At 32.1% G+C, this 11558-nt stretch overlaps 1 protein-coding gene across 1 annotated transcript; it reads left to right on the forward strand.

The window, feature by feature from the left end:
• Positions 1 to 1141: 1141 nt before the first annotated feature.
• Positions 1142 to 3691, forward strand: LOC114733192 (uncharacterized; the record flags this gene model as incomplete). The annotated part of the gene is made up of 4 exons (XM_028920603.1): positions 1142 to 1210; positions 2210 to 2465; positions 2618 to 2695; positions 3297 to 3691. Coding segments are annotated over 4 exons (543 nt in total), but the record flags the coding sequence as incomplete, so codon positions are not given.
• Between the last annotated feature and the right edge of the window lie 7867 nt (positions 3692 to 11558).

Raw genomic sequence — 11558 nt, forward strand, 5'->3', positions numbered from 1 at the left:
TGGTGCAACAGTACGAGTATGAGTCCGCAAAATTCAGTATGTGAATTAGTTTAGGATTCTGCTAGTTGCATAGTGATTTCACTGATCCGTTTCAAAGTCCAAAAACAGTTTTCAGATTCTTGTCTATCCTAATTTCTTGGCAACCAAGCAAGTTATTGAAGTTCGTTTGCATTTCATCAAAGGATCGTTGATTTTGTATCCCTCCATCAATGGAAACCACAGGGAACTCAGAATCCTCCGTTCCATATGTAACATGTTTCACCCCATCTTCCTTGAATTGATGATTTTTATTCTACGTTATGATAACATGTAGCTATCTGTGGTACTGAATTTGTAATGATATATTATTGGTTGTTTGGAAAGAGTTTGTATGGGAGAGAGGCGTAGAAGTTACTTTGTATCTTCGTATTGATAACCCCATTGATATATTTGATGTTACACTCTATCTCTTGCTAATAAGGTTCATTGAGTCGGAGTTGGAGAATTACCCTTGTTAATTTTGTTAGTGACTTAGGGAGCTCTGACTTCACAAGTCCCACCAAATTGTCAAGCTAGGTTCAATCTTGGTTCCGGATTTGGTTCTTCTCCCTAAAGCAAACAACAATTATCTATCAAATTTAGATATTAAGCATATTAATTGCCTAAAGCTTGGCCAACTGATCTCATAAGTTACATCACAAATTGAGTGATAAGCAGTAAGCAGCAGAGCTTTGCTAATGTAGGATTGGTTTGTCAAAATTTCACAGACATCTTGCTAATGAAGTTTATAAACTAGAGTTTCGGGGGGTTGGTAAGCATGATTACTAGACACAGTAGACTTCTAGCTTTAATATGCCCTTCTATCAGTAGTCAGGCTTCCCTTCCCTGCTACATAGCCAATGATGTGTACATGGTTTGTGCATCGAACACATGAATAGTAAATTTGTTACTGCGCATGAGTCCTGGCTAATTTTCAAAATGTTCAGTTAATAATTCCTAGTAAAATGGTATACTTCTTTCTCCATTTATTGTAAGCTTTTAAAATATGATCTTTTATAATGGTTTGTAAATTTTATGGTGCCAAACTGAATTTGCTTTTATAGCTAATCTCCTACTTTCCTTTATTAGGATACTCCAAATTAGCTGGAACTGTTAACGGGGTACAGCAACGGTTGTTGGAATATTTGCCGGCATGTTGTATGGAGGCAGCAAGGAGGCATCTGCTTCTGTTGTAAGTTTGCAAATAAAAGATGCTTCAAGCATCATGTCATTTCATTTGTGGCCCACCAAGAATACTAATATTTCAATGAAGAAAGGTTACTGAAATTAAGGTAATATAACTTCATGAAGTTGGGTTTGATTTGCACACTACGAAAGCAACTATGAGGAGCTGAGCTGGACACCATTGCTAGGAGGGTGTTGATGTTAGTTTGCTTATTTGCAGTTCTAGATAATCAACGTTGCTTGCAAAAGCATGAGTTTAGGGTGAGGGAAAATGTACCTGGAGGAAAAGTATAAAATGAAATGTTCACCAAATATTTTTAAAAAAAGTATAATGTGAGATAATATTAGATTGTGAGTAAGATACTGTTAAATATAACTGTACTGAAATGTGGATCTTTGGAGAGGTTGAATGGTGTTGGAAGAGTGCAACGACCTGAGTGGATTTTTTTTTTTTTTTGGGTCGATTGCATTTCTTTCAGCATGTTGATGCCATTTGCTATGTCCATAAAATCACACTTACACAGAAAAAAGGGACGCATGGGGTACAACATGTTGCTAAATAATGCGCTTATATATCCAATGAGTTGTCCTTTCAATCCCCCCCCCCCCAAAAAAAAAAAAAAAAAAAGAAGCAAAAAACAGAAGGAAAAAAAATTACGAATAACCTTTGAAAACGGTGTTAATCTCATTAATGTACATGTATGTATGTTCTGGCTGTTAGAAGTTGTTTACATCTGAATTCAATAAGAATCCATATCTCCTGTTTTACAAACATGACTACTAAGTTAATATTTGTGAAAAATCTTGCAAATTGTGGCATGTGAGAACTGTGAACTACAAGTATAATAGTTGTTTACCATTGAAAGAGAGAATCTAATTTAGACGCCCTTTTACTTTTTAACTAATCAGACATCCTTTTCGTGGTGGTTCGCATGTCATTAGCTAATATGCTTTTTTTCCTTATCTCCACTCAATTATCGATTAATACTTTTCTATGTTTTGCTAGAGCAAGGATGCAGAAGTGATGTTGAAGCTTGGGAGCACTCCAGATAAACGTGAGCAATATCGGTTGATGAGAGATGCAATGGAGAAGCGATTTATTCGAGTTACTAAGGGATCAATAATTGGTGGAGTACGCCTTGGGATGTTCACTGCTGCATTTTATGGTCTACAGAATCTGTTAGCAGAAAAGCGGGGTGTTCATGATGTTTTTAATGTTGCTGGAGCTGGATCAGCCACTGCAGCGACATTTGGTTTGATCAGTAAGGAGTTATACATCTAGTCAATTTTATTTTGGAAAGCTAGAACATTCTGTACTGATATGATAAATATAGTAAAAGAAGTTCATTTTATTTTCTTGTGTAAATACTTGAAACTGAAGAGCTCAATATGATAAGTTCATTTCTTACTTCAGTGCCAGGATCACTTGTTTGGCGTGCAAGGAATGTGGCATTAGGATCCGTTCTGGGAGCAGCATTCTGTTTTCCTCTCGGTACATTGTTTACACATTAGTCCTTGAAGAGTTTTCATGGAAACTGGATTTTTTTTTTAAAGTCTCTGTATTGCTCATACTAAAATCTGCAGATTGTTCTTCCCCCCGCCCCACCAATAATAGAACAGAACTTTGTAGAAAGAGAGAAGCCGAAACGTCTGAAATGCCATAGTGCCACCTCATCTATTTCTATGCCTCAAGGAAAGAGAATGAAAAATCTTTCAACATAATTAATTCTTTTTGCTGAGTTGGTATTTAATGGAGAACAGCTGTGTAATATTCTTACCATATGTGTTTCCATTCTTATTGTCATGAAAAGTAAGTTCCCAAATTTTCATTCCCCACCAGGTAAAAAAAAAAAAATCCTCTCCACTTTCTTCCCTTTCAAATGAAGTATTAGTGAAACGCTAAAACTAATTTTGGAAACTTGTAACATGATTGCTATTCACTGTTCATTTGTTTGGTGAAACGTTTTGTAGTTATTCTAGTGTTTGGATGATTAATTATATTACATTACAATAAAGTACATTTTGGAGAAGTAATTTGATGGATTTGGGAATCTGGCTACCTGCTGAAGTTATGTTCCATTAATGCCTGACAGGTTGGTTACATCTGAAGCTTGTAGAAAAAGCTAATGAAGGGAACCCTGTTTCTTCACATCCAGAATTAGATCGAAGGGAAGAAGTAAAGAGCGGGATTAGTGCAGCAATTGAGAGACTTGAAGAGAATTTAAAGAAATGAAAGCTTTACTCTTTTTGGCTGGGAAAAAAAAAACCAGAAGGCAAGAGTGGAGGGAGCATTTCAAATAGCATTCATATGCTTTTTTGCTCTTGAATATATAGGAAGAGAAATAATTCAATGAAGTACCTCCAAATGTTGAATATTTGTTTCCAAGATTATAGGGACTCTTATCCTATAATAACTCAACATAGGTTTATATATAGCTAATATAGGTTTATGGCTTAGCTTTTATATAAATCATTTCACCTGTGTTCAGCTTTCTTATCCTCGGATCTGCCACTGTGAGATTTATTTAGTCCTTCAACTACGGCGAGTCCTGTTTTGTTGTAGTATTGGATCAGATTTGGAGATTTGCTGTTAAATAAAATGTTGGGTTAAGGTTGACCAGTACCTTGAAATATTTTTCTGACTTTGTCTACTGTATTCTGAAATATTTTTTCAAGTGTGTTACATTTTGTGGTTTATTGAGCACTTTGAAATATTCTTTCAAGTGCAACAATAGTAGGTTGTGTTAATATAAAGAGTTAACACTCTGGAATTTTATATCATTGTAGTTTTCATTCTTGAGATTTGAAGGCAGTGATTTTAGCTCTTAAAACCTTATTTCAAGGAGTAGAAATATTATTACATGAACCAAAAATTTTTACGTAGACCAAAATGAGATCAAATTTTAAGTATTAAAATTATTGGTTTCAAATTTTGAGGATTAAAATCGAAATAAAGTCAAATTTTATGAATTAGAATTGGTATTAACCCTATTAATTAAAACATAATTGTGGCAAGTTCAAACTTCATTGTAACTTTAGCTAGATTAAAGAATAAAAAATTAGTTGTTAGAAATTTATATTGCAAATTAATTGTACTTGAAAGTTTTGGGTTGGTTACTGAATTTATGTTTCATGAAAAAGGGATTTTAAAGAAAATAAATTGCGTACATATATACATGAGAAAAATATGTCCACTCTTTAGATCAGTTATGGAAATAGCTTATCTAAAAAGTGGACTTTTTTTTTTATAATGCTAATTTTTTTAGATCAGGTGTGCAACTGTTATAAAAAGTGACAGACTTTCTAAACCAGTTATTTCTAGATCGGTCTCAAGCTCAATCTAAGATATTCCTCCTGTCTTTAATATAAGACTCATTTAACTAATTTGATTAGATTAAGAAAGTTATGTACGTTAGTTAATTATAAGAAATGTGACGTGTTTTTCCTAAAATACCATAATCATTTTTCTTTATACCTCCTCTTCCTCTTCTACTCAATTATGGTTGAGAGAGTATTCATAGGGGTAGTTTAGAAAAAATTGATAAATATGATAAATGGGTCTTATATTTAGGACCAAAATCAATTCAACAATTGGGTCCTATATTAAGGATAGGAGGAGTATTTATTTTAATCGGTCTAAAAGACTTTTTTTTTCCCTAATAGTAATAGAAAGCTGAACACAAATGAAATGATTTATATGAGGTTAAACATAAACCTATATTAACTCATTATAAGCTTGCATGTAAGCTCAAACTGTCATCATTGCCAAGGACTATATTTCACACTTGTTTTTGTTATTGCAAGTATGAAGTGAGAGGACAAACAAAAAATGGCCATTATTTTAAAAAAAAATTGCAACAGTGATTTATCATTTCTTTTTTTCATATTAAGCAATGCATGTCCGCCAGGCCCTAGACGAGCCAAAACCCTAGCGTACTCAATTAAGTTTTTTTATAATAAAACCCTGACACGCATAAAGAGTGGCCTCTTATTAGTGAAGTTAAAAGCATGATGAAGATAGGTTGACAAGTCGAGTTACAAGTGGTTGATGGCTCTTCCAACAAGATGCATGACCAGTTGGTGAAACAGGCTTTATGGAGTTATTAGTTATTGGGCTCGATGAATATTACTAATAACTAAGCTTATTAGTTTATTTGTTGTTCTTTTTTTTTTGGTTAAGGTGTACCCAACATTCCGAACTATTTATTCAGGTGTGTCCAGTGGCCTAAAGTAATTTTGGGTGTATTCAGTGTCCTAAACTAATTAAAATGGTGCGTCCATATCCCAGGCTAACAGAAATGTTATGTTTAACCGTTACTTTCCTGACTCAGCTTAAAGTTGACCCCAGATATTTTACATGGTAGACACATGGACACCCGATGTGTATTATTCTCACTCAAAAGTCAATTTATTTAGAAGAAGAGGAAGGAAATTAATTCAATTTTGAGTAAGAATAATACACATCAAATGTTACGTCTACCATTTAGAATATCTGGGGTCAACTTTAAACTGAGTTAGGAAAGTAACGGTTAAACATAACATTTCTGTTAGCCTGGGATATGGACGCACTATTTTAGTTAGTTTAGGACACTGGATGCACCCAAAATTACTTTAGGCCACTGGACGCATCTGGATAAATATTTTGGGGTGCTGGGCGCACCTTAACTTTTTTTTTTTTTAGCCTATTAAACGAAAGACATGACATATTACTAAGCTTGATTCTGAGTCAAAATGTATGCATGATTATAAGCCGCCTCAAAAATTGCCTCAGTATCCAATCATATTCTTGACATCAAAAAAGCACGTGTGATTATGAGCCAACTTGATTCTGAGGTGGATAGTGAAGATCAATTTGGTATCAAAGCTAGCTTTGCACAACTTCCACTTACAAACAGTGGAATGAACTGTGAAACGTGATGTAATACAAGGCTTTATTTAAGGCAATGCTCTAAATTCAAATGCATTAACACATCCTTGATTCATTTGGTATCAAAGCTAGCTTTGCATTACTTCTCCTAAAGAGCCACAACGAGACAAAGTGTGAAACGCGACGTAGTAAAAATCTTATTTAAGACAACGACATCGACACATTCTGGATTATTCCTAAAAACATGGAGATAGGCATTGCTGTGAAGAGAATCGACATTGCAATAACCCTCAACCTGCAAGGCAAGAAGCATGTAATTGTAGCACAAGAGTCAAGTAAATTTAAGACACATGAAAACATGCAGATAGAATTATATTTTTTTAAGAGTTGTCTAAGTAGAGTTTTCACTAGATTATTAAATATAGGAATACGTGGCTAAAACTATAACCAATGAGATCTGAAAATAATTCACATATCATAGTAGTAATCATATTTTACTGTAACTATCAGTAACTAAGATAATGAACTTTCTTGCAGAGATTATAATGTCCAATATGCTAAAAAAAAGTTATTAGAAAATACCCTCTCATGAGCAGCACAAAACTTCTATACAAACCTGTTAATTATTTTACATGAATTCAAACATAATTAATTAAATTATATTAAATGTAAAAAATGTATTATAATTTTTATTATTAACCTACTTAAGCTTACACTAAAAAATAAAACAAAAATAAAATAAAATATTAAAAAACATGAAAATACAAACAAAAAAAAAAACTAGATTGATTTATGTTGTCTACCTCAATATCCATCTAGAGGATATTTGAATAAAAACCAAATTATGGTTTTAAAAGTTATTTTACGATATACAAAATAAATATATATGTATATAAGAGTTTGTCCTGATTCATGAAAAAGTATTTTTTAAAAAAAATACTCAAGTATTCCCAACTCTTGAACAGTGCTAAGGAATTAGATGATCGTGCTTACCAACTCTTGAACAGTGCTAAGGGATCAGATGACAGTGATAAGTATTTATAATTAAAAAGAAAAAAAATCCTTTCTCTGGAGCTTAGACCCGTGATGAGAGAAACGAATGAGGGGGCCGACTGGCTAGCTAGCACACTAGAGCTTTCTTCAACCCCAGGCCGTGCAGTTTTTGACTGAACCCCCTGAAGGTGTACGGGTTTCTGCGTGAGGATAAGACGGGCCTGAGGAGCCGAGTGTTCAGTTTCTTGTTTTGAGCTTAGGCTTTGGCCCCGTTTGTAATAATGGAAAAACCTAATCCTTTCTCTTTAGGCCATCTCTCTCTCTGTCTTTTTTCTTTTTTCTTTTTAATTAAAGATAATTCTTTTTGAGATACTGTCGGATACTAAATATAAATATATTTTTCAGTGAGAATTCAAAACTTGGTTTACCGTATTGTAGGGACGAGCCTCTCTTGTTAGATCCAAATTCCGTTGGTTGGGCTATCTCTCATTGCTAAGTGAATCAAAATGTAAATCAAAGTCCAAGTTGAGGCTTGGGCCTGGGCCTAAGGTCCAATTTCATCCTAGGGTCAGAATCTAGAGGCCCAGATTATAAGGGCAAGTTTGACTTATTCTTAGTTGCACCATTATAAACCTTTAAAAAGTCTGTCAAAAATAAAATGAATACCTTTTTTACCAAACAAAATGATTAGATTATAAGGGATTCACACAAAATATGTTAGGAGTGACAAATGGAGAGAATGGTAACTGGTAAGCGTTTATAAAATTATATTTTTACATGAGCCTGATTATTTGTTATTATAAAAATAAACATATATCTTTTCTTTCCAGGACAATAAACATATATCGTATTCAAAGAGACAAAAGAAAGAAAACTATGAGTAAAAATAAAAAAAAATTATAAAATCTACATATAATCGTACATTTTCATAATCATTTGAAAAAATATATAAATATATGAAATTGATAAACATATACAAGCGACTTAAACAAGAGCGTGGTTGCATCAAACACTTTTTTCAGGTATGAAGTTGTGAGTTTGAACCTCCTATAAATAGCATAATGAGTGAGCGGTGACAAAGAACAAATGAGTTGGACTGTAATGGGCTTCACAAAATAGGCTTGGGCCCCAAGAGCCCATTTCTGAAAGGGACTCCAACTTTTGGGCCTTCGATTCCTTCATTTTTTTGTTGGTTTAATTACTATTTACTCGCGTGGAATTCTGGCTTGTCAAGGGGATTATACTTGAATCTGATGCCAACAGAATAATCCCAACCACTGCTGTAGCCTTTTGTCAATGCAGATGCATGATTTGCCAAAGTATGACTGGGAGATCAAGCTGTGCTTTATCGGAAGGCAAGCTAATGAAGTAGCTGATGCGCCAGCCAAACAGGGGATCTCTGTTTTGATACTTGTCCGAGTGAGATGAGGAATCTGATGGAAAACGATCGCTTGGGATTTAAGGAGGTGTTTAGATGGAAACCAAACCATGATTTCGGAAGTAATTTTACGGTTTACGATATGAATATGTAGAGGAGTTTATCTCAATTTGTAAAAAATTACTTCTGAGAAGCACTTTTCAGAGTATCCAAACACCCCATAAAACTCACTTTGTTTTCTTTGGGTTCCCTTCTTATGTAATCCCCCAGAAAAGTTACTATATTTACTGACTTTATATTTAAGGATTAAAAAAAATTGCTGAACAATCCGCAGTTGCGGAATTCATTGCCTGCCTAAAATTTGTTTAAGAACCTAGTTGTAACTTTTATTTGGTTCTTTAATTCTTTGCAAAACGAAAGATATTTGCACAAAACTAAAAGTATCTCATATGTAATTGAAAAAATATTACATTTATTTAAGGACATAAGTTCTAAAGCACCTTTAAGCAATAAAACTTGTAACTTTTTAAAAATGAAAATGAAAAAAAAAAGAAAGAGACTAGGATATTATGGTTGTGAAAATTTCAAAAAGAAAATAAATAAATAAGAGGGGGAGGTGGGGGCAAATGCAAGAGGGACAGAGCGTCAAATCAAAAGAGTTGGGGGGGGGGGGGTCACAAAAAACTTGGTGGGGAGGGTAAAGTGTTAGTGTGGTGTCAGTGACAGACACTGACACACCCCACCCCCTCTTCTTTTCTCTTTTTCTTAAATTTTTATTTTTGTCTTAAATTTTAAAAAAAAATCAGTAATTGCCCTTTCTGTCTTTTCATTGCCCCCACACCCACTTCCCCTCTTTTCTCACAAAAATTCCAATTATGCGGTAATTAATTATTATCAATATTTTAAAACGTAGTTCTTTTAAGATAGAAGTTGTATTTAGGTTAAAAAATCTATTTAATACATAACAAATTTGACTTATGTTATCAAATTTTGTCCTTAAAGCTTAATAAATGCTGGTGTCCTTAAAGCTTAATAAATGGTGGTTTGAGTAATTGAAATAAATAAGGATGTGACATGAAAAATATTAATAAATACTGTTTTGACATATATTATTAATACATGTCATGACATTTATTAAAATAATTATTTTAATCGCTAATGACAAATGTATGATGCAAGTCAAATTAGTAATAGTAATTGTTTATTTAAATTTAATCATAGTTTAAGTTTCTTAACACTCCAGATTCATTTGAGGATTTCACAAAACCTTACGGTGCTAAATTCTCGTCCTTAGGACTGAGTGTAATTTCCCTAATTACTAATGCAGTTGCATTTTACTCTTTTAAACACTATTATTTAATATAAAATTATCAAGCTCATATTTTCTTATTATTTAACTTCTGCTAATTTTTTATTAAAAAAACTCCTATTAATTTTCACTCTTGTATCCTTAGAAGAGAGATAAAGGGAAAGTAAAAAAAAAAGGATAGATTTTAACAAGTTTAATTTAAAGGTTAAGATACATCCAACATCTTAAAGTATTTTATGAGCACTTTGAAATATTATTGTCCTTTAGTGATGTATGTACGAAAAAATATTTTTGGGTGTTGGACGCGACTAAAAAAATACTTTAAATTGCTAGATGCACAAAAAAATATTTCACGATACTGGACAGACCTAAAAAAAAAAGCTTCAAAGTATTGAATGTATCATAAAATATTTTAAGACACTGGATGTACCTGAAAAAATAAGTCAGGTTTCTAAATGCATCTTAACCCTTAATTTAAAAATTGAAAATATATGGTTGAAAATTTTTAGTAAAAAATTGAAAATAAAACAGAGAATGAGAAATTTTAAGAAATTTGATTAATTATTTATTTTAAAATTGAATTTATTAAAAAAATATGACCTTTATAAATAATATAATTTTTTTTATAATATTGAGCTGGAAAAACCAATAAAGGCCGCTGCTGTTGCAAGGCTCTTCAAAAAGAACGATGATGATGATGATGATTGTAGAATGGGTTTAGTGGCGAGCAGAAGAATATGTTTAGGTTTTTTTAAGTACAAAAATATCCATAATAACCTGAGATTACGGAAGGGATCAACAAATGTTTGATCACAGTGAAATTAAATAGAAATCAAAGTTTTAAATATAAAAATTTCAAAATATAAACTCTAGAAAATTAAAATAACATATGAAAGTGAAAAATTAAACTATGATTACTCTCATTGAAGCAAAGAAATTCAAACCACATATAATATTTCCCTAAGAGTGGAAAACTAGCCACACACATGGTGAAAGATAATTAGGTAATTATGGAAGTTGCTTTGATCCTATATTAGTATGACCAGTATTTGATATATCAAATTGTTGAGATATTTCAAGGTTTAAATAGTGAAATCTCGTTTACATGATGGTTTGTAAATGACGAAAAGTAGTTTTTTAATCATAATTTATCAAATATGAAATATACATACAAGGAGTTTTTTTTTATAATTTACATGAACGTATTTATAAGTATTTATGTTAAGTAGCTCCAAACAAGTACTAATATCAACAATAATTCCAAATGTTTAACCTGAATTATATACATAAAACATACATACTAAAGTGGTATAAGTACATACATATTTGTATTGATATACATATTATACATATGTTCTTATTTGTATTAACATTAAAGTATTTACAAGAAATTGTATATTCTATTACTTGATTGTGAGGAAACTCTAAAGTTTCTTGAGTATGAGATATTTTTAATCCATCAAATAACATTATTATTTCTCCTCGTCGGGTGTTACCTTCGGATGATAACATAATTTAATTTAATTGAAGAAAAAAAATTTAAGTTTGGGTTTAGAAAATATAAATTAATAGTCATGTGTATTAGGAAAGGCTCTCTTTATTTGGGACTGATTAAACAAAACCTGAAGTAGTGGTATCAAACACAATATTGTTCTACAAATAAAAAATAAAAAGATTCAAATTTTATTTGAATATTTAAAGAGGATCATATGAGATTGTTTAATCTGCGTAAAAGAATCAATTTTTTATAACATGTTATACATATATATATATAGAGAGAGAGAGACAGACACAATATATACATATTC

This window comes from Neltuma alba, unplaced genomic scaffold (genome assembly GCF_004799145.2).
Source record: "Neltuma alba isolate B1F8T4 unplaced genomic scaffold, ASM479914v2 tig00012981_pilon, whole genome shotgun sequence".
NCBI classification, from domain to species: domain Eukaryota; kingdom Viridiplantae; phylum Streptophyta; class Magnoliopsida; order Fabales; family Fabaceae; genus Neltuma; species Neltuma alba.